Source organism: Chelonoidis abingdonii, chromosome 15 (genome assembly GCF_003597395.2).
Source record: "Chelonoidis abingdonii isolate Lonesome George chromosome 15, CheloAbing_2.0, whole genome shotgun sequence".
Classification (NCBI taxonomy): Eukaryota; Metazoa; Chordata; order Testudines; family Testudinidae; genus Chelonoidis; species Chelonoidis abingdonii.
In genome coordinates, this window is record NC_133783.1 from 51,840,556 (window position 1) to 51,861,688 (window position 21,133).

The following is a 21,133-nucleotide window of genomic DNA, read 5'->3' on the forward strand; positions in this document are numbered from 1 at the left end:
CTCCCAGAACGCTGCTTTGCCACATTATATCTGAATTTGCATTATGTAGGACCGCATTATATTGGGGTAGAGGTGTATCTGAAGTAAGGCACCAAAATGACTAGTTAGTTTTGAAAATTTAGGACAAGAACTTCTGTGAGTGGTCACCTTTCAGGTTTTTTAAGCTGAACAATCTAATTGATTTTATTACATTTTAAAGGGACACAAACATAGGCTGTGTCTATAAAGTATTTTGACACCCCCTGAAGGGAAGGCACTAATAAGTACAAGATGCGTATATATATTCTGGAGGCGCTGGTTGCAGTTGCATAGTTAAGGTTGAATTAAGTTTTGCATTTTGTATACCATACAAGATGTTTCCATATCCATGGTGGCAAAATCCATGGCCAAATGGTAGAACTATGTGATAAATGGTAGAAACGTACAATTAGTAACATTTTATCATCTGCCTCGCTTAAACTCTGCTCATTAATCTCTCTCTGCCAGGATTTATTCCATCAGTCCGGCTTCCTGAGCAGCTTCAAGTAGCTGCCTTTTTATTTAAATAAATATCAAACTGCCACAAAAATATTTCTTCCTATTTCCTTCAAAACGACAGTGGCCCAGGGCCCGAAACAAGCAATATTCAGCTTCATGCCAGTAAATAGTTAAAGGCTTGATATTTCATAAGTGCATAAAGCTAGGAATGGGGACTGCATGCCAGAGGAAAGGGAGAATCTTGGTTTTCCTGTGAGACCCTCCACACTTGCTTCCATGGATAGAAAAGCTGTTTAAAGACATTTTTAGAGAAGCTTTCAATTCATTAGTTAAATGTTTTCTCTCCTCTGAGTCCTGTCAAACGAAACTGATTGTAACTAAGGCCCATGGATTTACAGGCAGAGGGATAGGCAGCGCGATACTAGAATTAGTTCCAATACAATCTCTAGAATGTTTCCAGAATAGGTTTTCCATAGAAGATGCAGCAACAGGTGATACTGTGGTGCAGTATAAAGCTTTACTAGCAGTTATTGTGTTGGCCTGCACACCATTCTCCTGGCTTCACCATTTCTGAGCAGGCTTACCAACCCAGACTCATGCTTATGTGACTTTTTAAATCTACTCTGTATTCCATGTATGGTATCACTATCGTGTATTCCATATATGATACACAGAGGTATAACATGTTTTTCAGTTAATACATTTCTCAGAGTTTGATAGCTAGCCATGTGGGTCTCAGCTATTACTGGAAGTAAACACAGAAGGATTTCTGATTTATTTGGATTTGTGTCAAAGGTACCAAAATTAACAGTTAGTTTGGATGTACATTGCATTTCCATGCCCATTAAGGGATGTAGCCCACTGACATGGTTCTAGGGGACTGCACTTTTCTGCAGGAGGCAGATGAATGCTTTGCTGCAGTTCAGAGCTACTGAAAGGTAGGGCAGATTACAATTCTGTCTCTAAACAGTGACTCAAAATCTGTTCTGTTTCTGTTATTTTAACAGAAGGACTCTGATGCAAATGACGCTGTAGAACAGTTATTCCTTGTTGTTGTGGCTATTGATTTTGGCACGACATCCAGTGGCTACGCCTACAGCTTCACCAAGGAGCCAGAATGTATTCATGTAATGAGGTAAGGGCTGCATTGCAGCACTGAGCTGGTGACAGTGTATATTATCTGCAGTGGCTACATCTGAGGTCAGCATGGGTTTGGAATGACTGGATTTGTATACAGCCAACGATGTGAAAACTCCCTTTCATGGTGTAAATTTCTCTTATGCCCCTTTCTTATTTTAGCTGTTTTAATAATAAACAAAAACATGTTCTCTGTGAGTCTTATTGCTCAGGTTTATAAAATAGTGTGAACTAAAGAAAGAAATTGCTGGCTATGTATACAGAAGCATTCCGGGAGCAGTTATAACTGTGGAGGTCATGACTTTCTTATCCATATTAACATAATGAACGATGCATATTTATGAAAGTAATAATGGCATTTCCCAAAGTGCCTAATAGAGAAATCACTGCACATAGGGTGGTGCAAGGCCTTTTGTCTCATAGCATACAGAATTTGGCAGGTACAAGCTGGCATATCTGCACATCTTATTATTTAGAAACCTTGGGCAAAAATTTCCAAGGTCTCTAAGTCCCATTTTCAAAACATACCTAGATATCTAGAAGCTTGTCACTTTTGAAAGTGTGGCTTAGGCCCCTAAGTCATTTAGGGCCATATTTTCCAAGGTGTTCAGCACCCACAGTTGGAGACAGATTTTCAGAAATGTTCAGCTCCCAATTAGGCACCTAAATTAAGAGGACAGATTTGCAAAAATGCGCAGTTGGATGCATTTGAAAATCTGGTCACTAGGCACTTTTGAAAATTTTACCCCTCATCTCTAGACATTGCAGAATGATGTGGGAGGGAGGGGGTTAAGAGAGCTAAGAACAATGATGGTTACTGCTAAGGGTGTCCTTAAATATTTTCATACTGAAGAGAAGCATTTAAGATGAAATACCATTGCTTTATGATGCTCTAATTAAATTTTAAGTAATGGTGCAGTTTGCAGTTCTGAGCAGTAGGTGCACCCTAACTGAAGTAAGTAGGAGAAAGTTGTGCATATTCATTTAAAGGGGCAAAGTTTACCTCTCCTAGCATCTCACTAGGAGGAAGTGGACAGAGAGAGAGAAGGTTCTACCAAGGAAGCAGAGTGGCTGTGACCTTCCATGATCAGCAGCAAGGAATCAACCAGTTGCAGTGACCATTGAACACTACAACTGACTTAAAAGTGGGGAAAGGATATAAGAATAAGGCACACCTTAAGATGCCCCTTCTGTCAGAGGTGCAGGGAGGCAAATGGCATAAAGCTAGCTATGCCAGGGATTCCTCAATATCCCTGGACTCCCTCTTCCCTGTTATGGCAGCTTTCCCTCTGGAGCATGGCAAAGGGGATCTGGTCTTCTCTGTCTAATGGTGCATCCGTAAGTCAAGTAATGTAGATGTCTAAGGTATGGCCACTTACCTAAATTATGCTTGTATACAGTTGTGCACACAACATTTTTTTTGACTGCAGTTATTTGCACCCGCAAATTATTGGTTCAAAAACAGAGGCCAGTGTTTGAAGATTTGGGCCATTTAAATTTATAGCATTTTATTTATATATTTATTTTGCCATAAACCCCCAGTAATGTAATGTTAAGGTTGTTAAGCACTCAAAAGTCAGAAAATGCGAAAGTGAAGCTTAACTCTACCAGTTGTATGCATACAAAATAGGTATTAGTTATGTGATTACATGTTGTTTCTCAAATAATATAATGCAATACAGCTTTTCCCCCTACAAATTTGATATGTATGCGTCTAATAATGTGATCACAAATACAAAGACTACTGTGATGGATTCACAAAAGGAAAAGAGCACTGGAAAATGAGTTCCTTAGGAAAGGTTTTGTGTTTTCTTTTTTCATTTTCCGTAATTCAAAATTGACTTCAGTCTGACTAAAACTATATTTCTTTAAAGAAAAGAAAAGGTAAATTGTATCCTTGTGCAGAGACCAAATTATGGGAAATTTCAGCTCTAAAAGTGAATGGTTTGAAAAGTTGAGTGTATGAAAATATTAACTATGGCAATCACTTTTGGCATGAGGCAACTTACTATTCGTCCTTCTGGAAGTCTGAAAATTGGAGTAGAAAGGGCTACAGTGCTGCTAACCAAATGTGACAAGCAATGAAGCTGTCTGCAGACAGTCCTGATTGTGCACTCAACCTCTGTGGTCAGTTTGTAAAAAGCCTTTCTGCCCCATTCATCAATGGTCCTTCAAGAAACCCCACAGTGCAATTCATGAGAAGGTACTTGGTGCTACCAGGTGGGGACAGGTAGATACCAGGGATCAGAGAGAGGTATGGGAGGCAGACTTGGACCCATATTTAGTAGTAAGTTTGCATAGTCATTTTTGACAGTAAATTAGTTTTAAAATGAAAAATTAAATTTTTAATTTTAATTGTTAAAATAGGGGATCTGGATGAAATATTGAGGATGAGGAAGAAATGGCATTTCTGAGATTGTACTTTAGTGATCCCAAACTGTGCTAACTACAGGGCCATTCCTACAAAGCCATGGCACAGTGGTGCCTGCAGCCCACTGCTGTTTAGCATCTTTAACTAAGTCTGTAACAAACTGCGGACATTTTAGGTAGTGACACCATCCAAACTTTTAGGCCCAAAATTTGACCTGTTTTATCTTAAGTCCTCAACCTGCATTTGGATCCACACCCTGTACATGTGCAGAACCCAGTTAAAAGCATAGGGCTCCATACAGCTGCAGAGGTCTGCCAGTGCAGATGTTATTGCAGTGTTAGACAATTAAAAAGTAGTTACTGTACAATTGATGGAAGATACTCTTCGAATCCTAAATATCACTTTACCACTCACTTGCTGAGAAATTATTTTGTATAGAACCTGGAGAAAACCAATGCCAACCAAGGGAACTACATGCTGTTATGGTGACATGGATCTGTGTAGACATTATGTTACATGCTAGTGTAAACAAAGAATAAAGGAAGAAGCCACGTTTCTTTCAAGCTAGAAAGAACATATTTAAAAGTTTACCAAATTGGAAGGACAAAATTTGAAGGACAATAAATGTGGTTGTGGCATAACTAGCATTTTAACAACAAGAACACTTACAAAAATTACTGACTTGGTGCTTTCACCCATGAAGTTCTGACCAGAAAGTGCATGAAATAGGCTCTTGCCAGTAACTCGCATCTATAGATTTCTACTTTCATTGTCTCTTAATTACAATAGAGAATCTGGGTGAAAGTGTTTCATAATCCTGTTCCAGCCATAACATGTTTATGAAATTATGAAGTTCAATGAAAAAACATAGTTTTAAAAGGTTAAGAAGTTTGACAACCAGTAGTTCAGAGAGTATTAAGAAGCTCAAAATATTTACATAATTAGAGTTACAAGTAGTATAATGTACAAATATTTGAGCACAGGAAATGTCACTTCCAACTGAACCATTCTTGAGAATGTTTACATTAAAATGTAACGCACCAATGATACATTGTGCTCTTTCCTTGCTAAGAAATCTTGGTTCTCTGCCTGTCTAACATTGATCCTTTCCAGACACTTGGATTTCTGGCTACCTTCTAACAAAGCTGCTTTTCTGTGAAATGTCTCAAAGTAGTATCATTTTGACTTTAAACTAAAAATGCCTCCTTTGGTACAAGAGCAGATCACAACGTTTCAATGATATAGATTACTAGGTTGCTGGATCTCAGCAGAATTGTGGCATGCTATATGCATGGAAAATATAATCGGCCGGCAAATCAAAATGATCATTTTGATTCCAATTGTTATTTGTTGTAAGCCCCGATACTTGCAAACAAAGAAAAACTTTTAGGCACTGATCCAGCAAAGCACTTAAAGCACGTGCTTAATTTAAGTATGTAAGTAGTCCCATTGACTTCAGTGCTTCAAATCCAGCATGTGCTTAAGTGCTTGACTAGATCAGTGTCTAATTTACTTTGATTGCGTAGTTTTAGTTTTGGTTTTACCAGTTACAGTCCTTCATGCCTGTAAAGTCCTGTTAATTCCTCAGTGTTTCTATCCATATATTTGTAAGGTCCTTACCTTAGCAAGCTCCCATTATAGGCTTCCACAGAGCCAGAAATTTCCTTAGTGAGTCAGTGGCAGAATCATGAGTAGAACACAGGTAACCTAACTCAGTCCCCGGGATCACAGCTTCTCTTCCCTAGAAGAGAACAGATGCCATAAGAGTCTTTTTAAAGGCCTGTATTATTATTAAAATTAAAGTCAAACTTCCCATTATATTTATTTATTGCCTCTTGTATGTCTGAGCAGAGATGTAAATTGAAATTTTTAAAGCTGCCTGAGGGATTTGGAGGCCAGATTTCCAATAGAAATGATTGGGAATTGGGCATTTAAATCACTTAGCTAGCTTTGGAAATCTCAGCCATAGTGTGGAGTGGCATGCTGGGCTGCCAGTTTAGCTGCAACTTAAGTGTATTCAATCCAGAAAGAGGCATAATGTACCTGTCCATAAAGAAAATAAACAGGACCATCATTATCTAGTTCCTGAGTACATTTTCTATTAATGGAACTTTCCAGAAATGACTCAGAATGAATTACTGAGGATTCCCTCTCAAAATGATAACTGTTCTGCTTCCCTGGACTTATATCTGGTGTGTGAGACTTCAACATTTTGGATGAACAGTCTTTTCTGGCCATTTGGTCTACATACCAGTGTTGGATTCTTAGCTCTTCTATTACCTCAGAGACTGGAGTCTTTTGCCTCCTTTAACATGTGACCCAAGATTTTGAAGTTCATCAGATAAGCCCCAAGTGGCAAGTCACAAAAGATAAAATGAAAAATCAGAGCAGATCTTTTGCTACTTGCCATTGCTCATTATTTTCTACTGCCAGGACTGATCAGCTGAGTGGCAGGTCAACTGTGTTGAGAAAATCTCTCCTAAAGGATGGAGATCAAAATCATTCCATTGCCCATCATAACTATTCTTCTTTCAGACCAGTGGGAATGTCCCCTGAACTTTGGGGTACATTTATGTACCGCGGTCTTTCTCTGCTTGTCAGGGTACTGGTGTGATGAAGAAAAGTTGACTCTACCTTGTGCTCTCTCTAAACTGCTCACGGAGTGCTACTTCAATAAGAACTGAGTCATCGGTGATCCACTTCTTAAAAGGTCTTTAATTGGAAAAATGCTATAATTTGTTTTATATTTTAATTTGTTTTCCTGGGATAAGTACTGCAGCTTGTATAAAATATACAAGAGGTAAAACAAAGCATGCTAAATTTAATATACTATCTTATATGCAGAGGAAGTAGCTCAGCCTGTAGTTAACATAGCCCAAAACTTCTATTGTAAGACCCTGTTCTCAGTTGCTTATAACTTTGCCAAATGCTAACCTTTCAGGCTTAAATTTTCCATATCATGTCTGCCTCAAACTGGATGTTAGCCCAATTCAACAAAAATAGCTGTCTCTGAGGATGAGAGTGAGGGAAAATATGTTGTTTTGCCATGTTTAAAAAATTTACAACTTTTTGGTTGAAATCTTTAGTGTCCCCCATGCTTTGGAGCAGTAGGGTGACCAGATGTCTCAATTTTATAGGGACAGTCCCGATTTTTGGGTCTTTTTCTTATATAGGCTCCTATTACCTCCCGCCCCATGTCCCAATTTTTCACATTTGCTGTCTGGTCATCCTGTGGAGCAGGGACTTGAAAATTCACAGCAGGGGAGGCCTGGATGTCAGGGATATGAATTTTTCTGTCCCCATGAAAATTTGCCCAAATTTGGCTAATTATAAGACTGAAAAGTCTTGTTTTGCACTTGCTCAGTAGAGACGGCTTAGAATTCAGTAGCTAAATTCTCCAGAGATTCCATCTACAGTCCCCTCATAGCCCCTGTGTGTGACTGGATTGCACCTGTGCTGCTATCCCCATGGAACAGATGCACATGCTTCATCCCAGGCCTGCAGAGGCTGAACAGTACCAGGGGCTGCAGGTTTGTAGAAGTTTTGATGGTGCCCAGAATGCCCAGAGCCTGCTGCCCCCAAACTCCACCCCCACCTGCCTAAGGCTCTGGGAGGGTGTTTGGGTGGGGGGAGGAGATCTACGGTTCAGGCCCTGGGCTGGTGCAGGGGATTGGAGTGCAGGGTGCAGGCTCTTAGAGGGATTTTGGGTGCAGAAGGCATAAGAGGTTGGGCTCTGGGAATTTGAGTGGGGGAGGGGGTCTCGGGTACAGGCTCTGGAGTGGAGTTTGGGTGCTGGGCACAGGCTCCGGGCTAGGGCAGGGAGTAGGGGTGCAGGAGCGGGTGAGGGGTGCAGGCTGTAGGTGGGAGTTTGGGGGCAGGAGGGAGCGTTGGGAAAGGGGTACATACAGGTGGAAGCACCCAGGTGCACCCAGGAGCGAAAAGTGGGGCTGAGGGAGAGATCTGGCCTCAAACATTGCTGGAGCCAGGCCCCAGGCCAGGAATATTCCTGGTGCCCATGCACCACGGGCCCATGGAACTCACCACCTCTGAACAGAAATTCCCTTTAAATTGTTCCTCTAAGTGGCTGGGGGCTGATGTAGTGCCAGGCACAGGAACTGAGAGCAAGAAAACTGTCTCTCTTGTGCTCTCATTGCTCCCTAAGGCTGACCAGCCTGGTCAGACAGTCTAGTCTGGTGCTTGATGGATGAGGAGAAGAAGAAAGACAGACACAATTGTAGAAGAGAGGCTTAGTCAGAAGCATTTGCACTCCCTGCTGCATAACATGGACACACACTGCTGCTGATTCTTCTGAGAGGGAGAGGCCTTCTTTACATAACCATAAAATTACACAGAAAAAAATAATAATATGGTCACAACGTCATGCACTCAAAAATTAGGAAATGCCAGAAATAAGATTGCTTGTGCAACCTCAAATTGGACTCCTTGTGTGTATGCATTATGATTATGATTGCTTGAATATCCACTTAAACTGTTTTTTGACTGAAAATTGAGTGTTTAGCTAAACTAAATCCAAAATATTTCTTCTCAAAACCAGAACTATGCAGTTTGGAATTGTCATCTCAGTGCCTCATGGGCGTTGTTTGTGTGTCTTATGCCTCCAGTTCCCTCTATAGGCTGTGTTTCCCAGATAGACTACATCTCCCACAATGCATCGTGTCCAGACACTGCCATTGTGCACTGTGGCAACTCTGCAAGAGGGGACACTGCGGTGCATCCCGAGGGAACATAGCTTGGCCAGGGAGCCAAGGCACCTGAAGATACAACTCTTCACAGCTGCTTGCTTCCCTCCCACTACCCCCCAAAAAAGTCAAAATTGTCTACAGGGGAAAATACCTTATATTTCAACCAGCTCTAATTATGATGCAGTCTTTTATTACATGATCACATACTGTTTACACAGGTTCCCTGCCTCATTCAGTGCACAGGGTATACACTACTCGTATATGTAGGTAGTTATTCAGTACTTCTTTTTATCCTCTTCAGTCAGTTTGTGGCCCCATACCTTATTTTCCACACACCATCCAAATCTGCACAGAATATAAAACTAAACATTTTCCTGTGGGTAAGGGTATGATTCTGTCACAGAGGTCACAGATTCTGTGACTTTCCGGGACAGACGTGACTTCATTGGGGTAGGGCTGGAGCAGCTCTCAGCCCTGGGGCCACCAGAGTAGCAGCTAGGATTGGATCAGCCCCCTGAAGCTGCTGGCAGTCAGCCCCAGGGTCATCCAAGCAGTTGGCTGGCAGTCAGATCCAGAGGCGCTGGAGCAGTGGCCCCAGGACTGAAGCACTGGCTGGGGTTGGGTCAGTCCCAGCAGCAGGAGCAGCAGTGGGGCTGGGGCAGCTGCCGGATGTCAGCCCCTGGCAGTGCTCTGACTATTAGATGTCTTCCCTGCCCAAGAGTATTTTTAGTAAAAGTCAGGGACAGGACAGGCTTCCATGAATTTTTCTTTATTGTCCGCAGCCTGTCGCTGACTTTTACTAAAAATACTCATGACAGAATCTTAACCTTAAACATAGGCTTTTCTGTGTTGTTTTCCCCATGATATGTGGGTGCTTTAGAAACATTAATGAATTTATCTTCACAACCCCCTGGGAGGTAGGGATTTATTATTACGCTAATTTTGCAGATGGAAAACTGAGACACAGAGAGGAAGGCTAACATTGTTTACACTAATTTTGGATGCCCAAATTGAGATGCTGAGGCTGTTATTTTTCAGAATATTAAGCATTTTTATAGCACATTCTGCTTAAAACATGGCTCCCATTAACTCCAGTCGCAGCTGTGAGTGCTCAGCTCTTCTGTAAATATGCCTCCTAAGGTTTCAGACAAGGTATCCAGAAAATGAGGAACACACAATCAGTGGCCAGCTGTGAAAAGTTTGTTTTAATTGACTTGTCCAGTATCACAAAATAACTCTATGGCAGAGGCAGGGATAGAATCCAATTCTCCATGGTGGCTTTTGACTGGATGAGATTTCCTTGATGGGGTCTTGTGGGGTGGTAGTAAATGATCATGCATTTAAAGGCTATATTATAATGCATATCGACAAGGGGGCTGATTTAAGGTTGCCTGGGCAACAACAACTTTGCCATTTCCTAACTTTTGAGTGCTTGGCTTTGCAACCTTAATGTTCTTTTGTAGTGTTTTTTTTTTAAATAATAAATATTTAATTTGTTCATTATATTATTGACTTTCAGTGATCTTGATACTGTTGTCCCCTTGTTACTCCTGTGTAGCTTACATTGTGGGAGTTATATACCCATCAAGGGAAGGATATAACTATACTGTTGAAAATTTCATGACCATGTATGAAGACTGTTAAAAGTCAGGTACAAAGTTTTCTTGGATGTGAATAAACATTCATTTTTGGCTTAAAAAGGATTCAAATCCAAGTTTGCTCATGTGAAATTCTTGGGTGTAATCCACTGCCAGCCTGCTTAAACAATTCACTAATAAGCATATCATTATGAATGTTAATTATCACTAGTTTGAAGCTGGTTCATCTTTTTCATAGGAGATGGGAAGGTGGAGATCCTGGTATATCCAATCAGAAGACTCCAACTACTATCCTCTTAACGCCAGAAAGAAAGTTTCATAGCTTTGGTTATGCAGCAAGAGATTTCTACCATGACCTGGATCCCAGTGAATCCAAGCATTGGTTATATTTTGAAAAGTTTAAGATGAAGCTACACACCACTGGTGTAAGTAATAATTGAGCTCTGTTTCGATGGTTTTGTATTTGTAACTAAACATATTTTTATATTGGCCATGCCAGTTATCTTTAGAAATTATGAGCCAGGCATGGAGCACCAGCATTCGTACTTGTACAAAAAAATTGGTTTGTTTATTAAGTGAAACTTGTAATGCCTACTGCTTTATTTTGCTTCCCTCTGCCAGGATCAAACATTCTTCAACATTTTAATTAATGCCATTCTAAACCTTGGGAGTTGCCTCTCCTGGACCATCCCTGTCCTGTCTGTTTTTTGTTTTTTTTTGAGTGAAATTCACCCCTGAGCAGAGAGCCTAAGACCTATGCACCACTGAAGCCCTATTCTGAGGGTGTAAGAGGAACTTAAGAGCTACACAGCTGGAAGGGTGATCCTCTGCATGGGAGTGAATTCACCTTTAATATTTGGTGGTATATTCCAAAAGGAAGACATGTTACTATTTGACTGTACTCCCAATTATTATACTCTGACTTTAAATTTTAAAATAACTATTCTAGAGTTCTGGGGTTGGTCAATACTTTCTTTTCCAGTTTCATGTCTTGGTAGGAATTCAAAATACATGATTGTTTTCACTGTTACGTGGGGCTTCATTTTTTGCATGCAGTTTCATGGCAGCAATTAATTCCAGGTGCAATTTATGCAAATAAGATGTTTATTATCCACATACCAAGATCTGCCTACAACTATTTGTAGCCACAACTGATAGGTACAAAAAGCCAGGCTTGTAACAAATAGCAAAATATCACAATCCAGGAAATCCCTGTGGCTGGTTAGATCCTCCCCAAAAGAAAGCCAGGAAAAAAACCAAAACAATGCACGTCAGTTTTCCTAAGCTGGTGGGTCCCAGTAAGGAAGAATTCCCTTCCCTCAAGCAGTGGGAAATGAATTTAACATTTACCTCTTATTTTCTTCCTTTAGAATCTCACCATGGAAACAGATCTGACAGCTGCAAACGGGAAAAAAGTCAAAGCACTTGAAATATTTGCTTACGCCCTGCAGTTCTTTAAGGAACAGGCATTAAAGGTAGGGAAAATACTTCCTTTATCCAGCTCTCTATATTTATAACTAACACAAATTCTGGCCCAACTATTTTAACCGTGCTTCAGCCTCCAGCAGTGCTTGATGTAAACGAAGTGGGGCAGCTGTAGGAAGTCCAGGAAAGCTGGGGACTGGGAAAGGTCCTGGATAGCCGTAAGTGATTTCCTTCCTCACAGAGAGAACAAGAGGATGTATCGGTATCACCACAGTGCAGAGACTGAATGCTCTCTTAATGGAATGATGCTTTTATATCTATTATTTTCTCGTCAAGGAAAATCTTCTTGTATTTGGCATTTGCCTGAACAAAATGTGATTAAAAATCTGAATATGGGAAACTCAGCACTTGGCACTATCTGTATATGTAACTCTCCAGAAGTAATACATCTGAGAGCCTCTTTTGGCTCTGTTCATTGTGATTCTCCTGCTTCTGGGACATTCCATATTCTGTACTCATTTAAACGCTCTCTCCTGTCTGGGAGATTGTACTCTAATCTCTTAGGGCTATAACTCCTGCTGATCTTTGTTCACACAAAACTCCAGTTGCCTGCAGTGAGTAGTCAGAAGCAAGTCAAATTAGCAGGATTTGTCCCTTAATGGAGATGAATTTCCAAAGCTTTACTAGCTTTTAGCTTTATGATTCTTAGAGTCAAACAGCACGTCTGTGCACCCTTTGGGTGAAATTCACCCCTGTACAGATGCTCAAGTCCCCTATTCTGGAGGCGTATGTGGTGCTTTGGCTTTGTTCCGGTTCTCTGCATGGGGAAGACTTCACCCAGTTGTGAACAGAAAGCAGATGTTGTTTTTTGTCCCTTATAGAGAATGTTTGTGTATAAAAAATCTCACCGGCATTAGGGAGATACCATATAGGCAACATCTGTTATAAGTTATTCTAGTGTCTTGCCTCCCCTGCATCACTTCTACTTCAAATGTAAGTGCCCACCCTTTATGTTTTTGCTTTTTCTAATAACATGGTTGATGTTTATAGATAAGAGAGATGAAAGTGGTCTGGTTTCTTTGCAATACAGAAAACAAAATTCCTAAGATGAGCCTCACCAATTAGAGAGAATAGAATTGTATTCTCCCCTAACACATACTAAAAAACTGCAACACTTCACACTTCCTGTAACGTGCTTCCTAGCTGATGGCGAGGAGCTATACAGCATGTATTGTCCTACAAAAGACATTACTTAGGTAAACAATTCATGCTACTGTAACCTTTTCTTGGGGTGCCCAAGGCTATGAGTTACTTTGTCACCCTCCTGTCTCTGCGAGAGAGAGAGAGAGAGAGAGAGAGAGAGCTGCTTCTGCTTCACTATGTGTCAGTTTCCTAATACCACCAGTGTGTTAACCACTCAGACAATCTCTCACGGGCTTTGCCATCCCTTACTTTGCATTATAGGTAATAATTGGTGCACCCTAGCCCCTCTGAAGCATCTTCTGTAGTATCCAGCCCATCACAGAAATTACCAGGTTTGCTGTCCCTAGGGGAAGAGTATACCCACAGCTTGGCTGGTGCAACTCAGGATCATGCAGTAAGAGTTGAATTCTGGACTCTCATAAACCAGTGCAATCTGTATAGGGATTGCTAGGGAAGAATTTGTTCCTAAAGCTCCATTCAGGCAAGTATCACTTAAATAGCCTCATTGTTAGATAGTTAACCTGCTTTTTTTTTTTTGAATGGGATTCATTTATTCTCTTTGATTATTATCTCTCTTTATAGCCGCTGTGAGAGAAGACACAAGCCTACCCTTACATTTTCAAAGCCATATTTAGGATTCCAACTACTTTGCTTTGCTTTGACCCCAGACGCAAATGTTAATGAGTCACAGAGCTGAAACCATACACAGCTTTGGGAAATTCCGAGGCAAATATGTATATTCTGGGGCACCGCACACAGTGGCATGTACAGTTTTGCTCCGTTGCATCCTCTGGACTTGAACTGTTATAAATAAGCAGAGTTCTGTGATATGACATTCTGCATATATGTGTAAAATAATCAGTATAAATGGACCATTACTTTGCCCGAATAATAATCGGATCAAATAAGGTTCCTGGGGATATCAGGTCTCTGCTTTTTTGCCACAAGTTTTGAATTGTATTGTAGCTAAGCAAACACAACGCCTTGGAGAATTGCATATAGAAAAATGTTTTACATTCTAAAGGAGATTGTTGTTTACCCTGTTTGGATGGAGGTTTAAATAGGACATATAATAATGACATTTTACTTGGAACCTTTCCCAAAACAGGTCACAAATATTCCCTAACCTGCAAATGGACTACAAGCTCTTTAAAAAAAAAAATGCTACTATTAAATGTTTGCTCAAAAGTAAATTTTTTTCAAGCCATCAACAGTCAAATGTTTTCAGATTCTTAGTAAGAGGAAATTACATTTGACTCTGTTTTTAAAAAATGGATTGGTTTAAAGATGGGCAATGTATAAAGCAGCCATTGACAAATTCAGATTGTAAAATACGAGGTTTGTCAGTGCTACAGCAAATAATTTGCCGTACATTGATCAGGGTGAAAGTGGGAATTCTTTAAAGTATCTGCAAAGACCAGACTTTTACCATAAACATACATAAATATGCTATTACGTTCAGCAAAACATGAACTCCTCATTGGAAAAATGAACTCTTCCTGTTCCATGTTAAGAAATGGCAGCAACCCTTTCCATGGGCCTCCTGGAGAAGGCCAGTATTGGGATTGTGAGCATTCTTGAAATGTCAGCTAGTGATTTAAACATTCTGACTTGTAACGTAGACATAACGTTAAAAAAATTATGAAAAGGGGAAGTTACCTTCGCCGGAGCCAGCTGAAAACGATATATACTTGTAAAACAGCTGGTGTCAATTTTACATCTGTCTCTGTGTTTTCGTTTGGTTTAGGAGCTCAGTGACCAAGCTGGCTCAGAGTTTGAAAACTCTGAGGTAAGATGGGTAATTACAGTGCCTGCTATTTGGAAACAGCCCGCAAAGCAGTTTATGAGACAAGCCGCATACAAGGTAAGACTGTGAAATAAGAGAGAAGGAATAACCCCCTTAAATCCCTAGTAATTAGACTCACTCTAAAACATTTGTTCAGTATCACTAGCAAGAATGTATTCTACATAAAAGCAGGCCAGAGAGTAATGAAATGGACTGGGTTAGAAACACTGGAGAGCTGAGACGCCCAAAAGCAGTATGTATCAAGTGGTATGTTTTCACCCTAGTAGATGCCTGAGCTATTTATCTAGATTCCTATATTGGTACCCATCATTGCAGCCTCTGATCCTTCAGTCATTCTGTGCCCAGGACTCCCACTGAACTCAGTGAGAGCTCTGCATTTGGAATAGATGCAGAATTGAGGCCCAAGAACCAGACAATTTAAATACTAGTCACAGTTTTTTCTTAACTGTCAACATTGGCATCGTAACTAAAAAAATAAAGTAAGAAGAGGGATAGCAGAAATCCTCCTCTGTGGAATTATTTCCCCCTTGCCCATATTCCCACAATAGGAATGATCTGGACAGCCTGGAGAGAAAATTAAATGCAGATACGAATTTCACTTCAGAAACAGATTATGTGCATTTAAAATACCCTGAAATCCTTTTAGAAAATTCATACAGTGTCTATCTGTCCTTTTATTTCAGACTCAGTTTGTGTCTTTGCTATGTTAGATGTACATATCCTTCTTTTCCTTAGGATACAGGGGTGCTGGAACAATTTATATAGTGGGGGTGCTGAGAGTCATTGAACCAAACTGTAAACCCTGTATACGATGGAAACCATTTCAAGCCAGGGGGAGCTGCTGCACACCTAGTTCCAGCATCTGTATTTAGATCTTCATTTTGTATTTAATTTTTCTGGCCATTAAGAACTACATGTCCCAATGACAGCATTGCCAGTTTGTAAGATCACTAGGGGTACGCACGTAACCCCCCAAAGCATTACAGGGAGGCACCCAAGTTTTTTGGACTCTGTTCTTCCTATCTCTAATGTTGAGCACCATTTTTCTTAACAGTCTTTATTGTGGGATTGCTAATCATAGTGCCAGAAGCAAAACACACTTAAAGTTCTGATGGAAGGACACAGTTATAGGTAAATCCGAAACACTAGAGACCCATCTGTTATCTATGTATATTGTTGTCTGCCTGCTGTCTATTTGCATGTGTCTTCATGAAATGGGAGCTATGTAAGAAGGAAAGAGTAGCTCTGTTGACATTTCTCATTTGTGGCACAGTGGAATGTTGTTGAATAGTGTCTGTGTCTGTGACTGTGTTTTTTTTTTTTTATCAGCAAGCTTGATAAATAGTGAGGACTGATAGGGCTTTAAATGAGGATGTGTGATCAGCTGAAGAAAAATGAAAGGAAATGGAGAAATAATTGAATGTATCCTTGAAACATAAATTGACTCTTTAAACATGGAAATAGAACAACAAATGAAGAAAACCGATTCTTCTGCTTTGTAACTGTCTTGCAGTCTTATATATTCCGACTGTCAGATCCACTCTGTTGCTCAAACCAATATTTGCAATGGTTGGTTGGTTTGTTTTTTAAATAAGCCTTTGCTACTTAATATTGAAACATGCAAGTATCTTAAAAATGAGGATTTGCTGCCACAAGAGTAACATGAGTAACAAGAGAAGTAAGTAGAGGAAAGTTTGAAGAGGTAACAAATGATCACTTTGTAATTGGAAATACTCTGCGCTTTAGTTAGTCTAATATGGTGTGATGGTGGCTCACATCAGTGAGCACTAGGGGGGAATCTGCCTGAGGGAGCAGGGGCAGGTGGTATAACAGAAGAAGTATGAATATCTTGGGCAAAGAATAACCATATGAAGTCATTACCTCATAGTATGCAGTTTTGTAAGACAAAGTATTGAAAATAATTTTGCAGTCTGTGGTAAAGGGCTTTTCTGCCCATCTCAGATGGGTTTCCAAGCAGAAGCTAAATATCCCCTGGAACAGTGAAAAAGGAGTAGAGGATATAACTCTGCTATGCCATGTCCAATATCTGTCATAGAGATCCCCCTATTTCCCTGCCTCTGTTTATTCTCTCTTACCTGAAGATTATGCAGTATAGTGATATGGTTATGCATTAAGGGGATTTATGGGCCCAATGCTGCTGCAACTGAAATTTGCAAAGTTCGCAGTTAGCTCAAGGGTAGCAGGGCTAGGCCTGAGCATGGGAGTAACATGAAATAGGCTTTCTCAGGACTTTGCAAATCTTATGCTATGTATGCCAGAAAGAGGTCTTCCTGTTACAGTACAGTAAAGGCCTCTCTGATGAAAAGATTAAAGATATCCAAACTATTTAATAGCATTTATGGTAAATTTCATAAAATGCATTGTGTGTAATTAAATAAGGTGCCACAAATACTCCTGTTCTTTTTGCAAATCTTCTAGCAGTTTGTTGCTGTAATATGTTGCTTTGAGTGGCACTTGTAACCTCTGACTGTGCCCCTTCATACAAATGAAATTTTGAGTGCAGTAGCCTATTTATCAGGAGACTTTAATATTTCTAGTCAGGTGTCTCTTTTTAGTAGTGGCCTTCTTCCAGTTCATGTTTCACTACAACTTCTTCAGACGCACTAAAGGAGTGGGAACTGCAGACTGGAATTTCTTTAACATGCCAGTAGAAATAAGGGTTAGGGAATGGGTTGGGTGTGACAGGAATATATGAATGCTGGAGCTGTAAAGTAAGGAAGTAAAGCACAGTATGTGAAATATGATCAGTGCAGAGCAAACTAGCCTGCAGATTTATAAACATCAGTTAACTGAGCAGTTTATTTAGTGATGTTGTAAACATTGTTTCATTGTAGGTTCTATGAATCTTGATACTGTGTATTCGAGTCTCTCAAAATAGATTTGTAGTTTGATGACAGATAACAGGGAATGGAATAAATTACATGCTTAGCTCATATAAATATAGAGGGAGGAAGTCGGATCTAAAGGACTAAGCACAGAGCCAGGAATTCCAGTGGGTTAACTCTGGCTCTTTTTTGAATATCATGCCTGCCTCAGTTTCACTCTTGTGTAGAAAGAGAGTAATAATATTTACCTAACAGACTGGTTTTGAGGCTTAACTAATATTTGTACGGGCGAGGTTGGTCAGGACCAGAGGGGACAGTTAACTAAATTAAAAGGTGAGAATGCAAAACCGATAAAAAGCAATCCTGTTTCACACAACATGTGATGAGAGTGCGTAACTCTTGTGCAACGGGAAGTCATTGAGGCTAAGAACTTAACAAGATTCCAAAAGGGATAGGACATTTATATGGATATCAAGAATATCCATAGTTGTTGTAATTAATTATAACAAATTTTGCGGAAGGAATATTAATCCTTATGCTTCTGGGCTTAAGTCAATATCTCAGTATTAGGGATCAGGATGAGACCTAATGTGGAGGGCAGATTACTCCACATATGCCTATTGCAGGGTTCTCATACTTTCCTCCATAGCATTTGGTCAGGTCACTGTCAGAGATTACTGGAGTGGACCTTGGGTCTGATCCAACTGTCAGTTCCTATGCTCATATGTACATCCCTTTAAAGATGTAAAATGTGGATAGTTTATTATCAATATTGATATACATATAAAATATATTTAAAAAAATTGATGTTCAGGTTTTCAGCATCAGTAAATGGATTTAAAAGAGCAAAGAAGAAATGACTTTCTGATTCAATGAGACATTGACATAGAACCATTTGTAGCTATTTTACAAAGCTGAATATTTTGCAATTCTCCGGAGAGATATTTCAAAATATGCTCTTTGTAATAAAATAGTGCAACATGCCATTACTTTTTTTGTGTGCTGTTGCCTCAGTTGTGCACATCTGTTCTATTGTCAAACATTTTCCACCAGAAAAGAAGTCTGCTTTTTGAAAGGCACTGTTTAAAAAAAAAGAGTCAGCAATTAAATACTTAATCTTTTCCCAGAATGTATTGTAGTCTTGGCTTTCCTCTAGGATAGAGAGTGAATATTATGAGAGACAGGAAACCAAAAAGAATAGAAATGTCAGGACTTCGTACAGAATTTGGTTATAATTAGTAAAGACTACATCAGCAGAAATCAAAATCGTAACTGGAGAAACAGTAATTGCATTAAGGGTCAGTAAAAATGCAATCACCTCAGCACATTATAGCCCATAATGGAATGAAGCTTTCCAATTCACCAAGCTTACCTTCTTGTGACCTCATGACACTGTTCTGTTGACCTGCTCTACCTCAGGTCTAACTACCATTCATTTCAGTGGAAGCTATGCCTGTCTAAAGATTGCAGGCTCAAGCTCCATACATGTGGGAGGAGTGTAATTTATTTTCTTCAGTACTGTTAAAAACTCACAGACAGGATAACATTTGAAAAAGCCCCAGTGTGATTTAGGAGCCTAAGTCCCATTTTCAAAAGGGCCTTTAGGTTAGATTTTCTATTGTGTAAGCACCTAAACAGATCCTGTGGTTCTTAGGTGTCCTCCCTGTCAAGATGCTTTGGAAAATCCTACTAGGCACCTATCTGCATCTTTAGGTGCCTAAATACCTTTGAAAATCTGGCCCTTAGGCGCCTAGGTCTCATTGAAAGGCTGCTGCTGCTGTTTGTATTATTTTGTATTGTATTACTATTTCATTACTTAATTCTCCCTTCATTTTCTAAGAAGCTAGAGAGACTTAGACTGAGATGCAATGCACAGTGTGGTTCATTTTCTATTGGGTGCTGCCATAATAACCTTTTTTTCCCTTTAAGTGTAGATCAGGTGTTTAATGCCTGAAGATGAAGATGATGTTTTGAACTTGTGAAGTCCTCATACTGCCGCCAGCTGCATTGTAGCAAGCCTCTGATGTAAACTGCATAGGAAAGGAAATGGATTTAGACATATTAGTGGCTCTAGAGAGACAGAAGACTTTTCTTTAATGGCACTTGTTAACAGAGACAGTATTGTGTTAATGAACTGATTGTCGTGATTATCAGAGGCTCATGGGGTTATCTTGCCCTGACAATACTTTCACTTTTATGTTTGTGAATTCTTTTTAACATAAGAATTAAAGTGTTTATAATGTGATATTGCTGAATTTTACAACCATAAATAATTAGGGAAGTATATTGGTCATGGAGTGAAGATCTGCATAGTGGGAAATGTGCTAACAAACCTCATTTTGCACCTCTTAATAACTGCATATAGGTTTACATGAAATCACCAGGCAATGGACTAGGTGAGCCATTTTATCCAGCTTTGCAAAATTCTACTCATCCACTTGCCTGGGGCAAGATTTGTTTGGTTTGACTTGTTAGAGGTAAGTAAAATGTAAGGCTTTTCATTATGTTCCTGGTAACAGAGCAGGTGGATATTATTCTATGCTTAGGAAGTAAATTTGAACAACTTCACAAGTCTGAACTGTGTATAGCCTCCTTGAAATGCATTTGGAATCTCTTCTGTAGTAATTGTCTCACTTCATTGAAGTCTGCACTGTATTTTTATGTAGAAAGGCGAGAATCTGTACTTAGAAGTGAAAATGTTAACAGTTTGCTCAGACATGGCATAGAAAGGCTTATCAGATAAATGAAAATGTAGAGCTGATTGAAAAATCAAAATGTCCATCCTTCCTGAGGAAAGACCACAGTACCTAATGGGATACCAGTCCACAAAGGCTAAAGAGGCAATCAGGCAACCAAACTATAACTTCCATGAGGCTCAGGTGGACACAGATTAATGTTAACCTGGCCCAGAAACATTTCACTTTGGTTCTACAAGGCAAAATGTTTCAGTTTGAACTGACCCCACCCCCAAAATGAAATATTCCATTTAAACTTTCCCAACAGAAAATCAATTTTTTTTCTGGGCAAAATCAAAATTTCCCACACAAAACTCTTTTTTACCAAGTTTGCATAGGTCTCCTTGTAGAACTAGTTTGATCCACAAGAACCTATTGCAGAAAAGTAAAGGGAAAGGCTGCTGAACACTGTAATGTTCAGAAGGTACTTGAGTAAAGAGCAGCACCTTCAGTCGTGGCAGTTGGTGTGCATGTACAGTGTACAGAGAATAATCCTGCAAAAATATAACCTATGACATTGGAGAGCTCATGACAGTCTAATAGACTATATAAAACTGAGAGTGCTAGGCATAAAAATTCCAGCTGCCGTATGGCTGATGGCTTCCTGCAACGTGTAAAATGTAATATAATGCAGTCCGTGATTACTGTAATGCCCCTGTTTGCTATGACTTCATCTACTGCATAAAAGCATCCTTAAGCAACAGTCATTTTGGAACTAGTTGCAGCAAAATTACCATAGTGGAAGAACAGAATTTGTGCTAGTGCAGTTCTGTTTCTGCCTGAAGACCTGCCGGCACAGCCCTTCATCTTGACAAGCATTTCTTCTGCAAT

The 21,133-nt window shown here is 39.8% G+C and overlaps 1 protein-coding gene across 1 annotated transcript in view; it reads left to right on the forward strand.

Moving 5' to 3' along the window:
• HSPA12A (heat shock protein family A (Hsp70) member 12A) overlaps positions 1-21,133 on the forward strand; it is an 85,103-nt gene that overhangs the window by 31,432 nt on the left and 32,538 nt on the right. The window contains exons 3-6 of the mRNA XM_032762998.1: positions 1,485-1,612; positions 10,525-10,711; positions 11,657-11,761; positions 14,662-14,778. Of these exons, the coding sequence (XP_032618889.1) occupies positions 1,485-1,612; positions 10,525-10,711; positions 11,657-11,761; positions 14,662-14,778 (537 nt within the window). The remainder of the gene's footprint in view (positions 1-1,484; positions 1,613-10,524; positions 10,712-11,656; positions 11,762-14,661; positions 14,779-21,133) is intronic.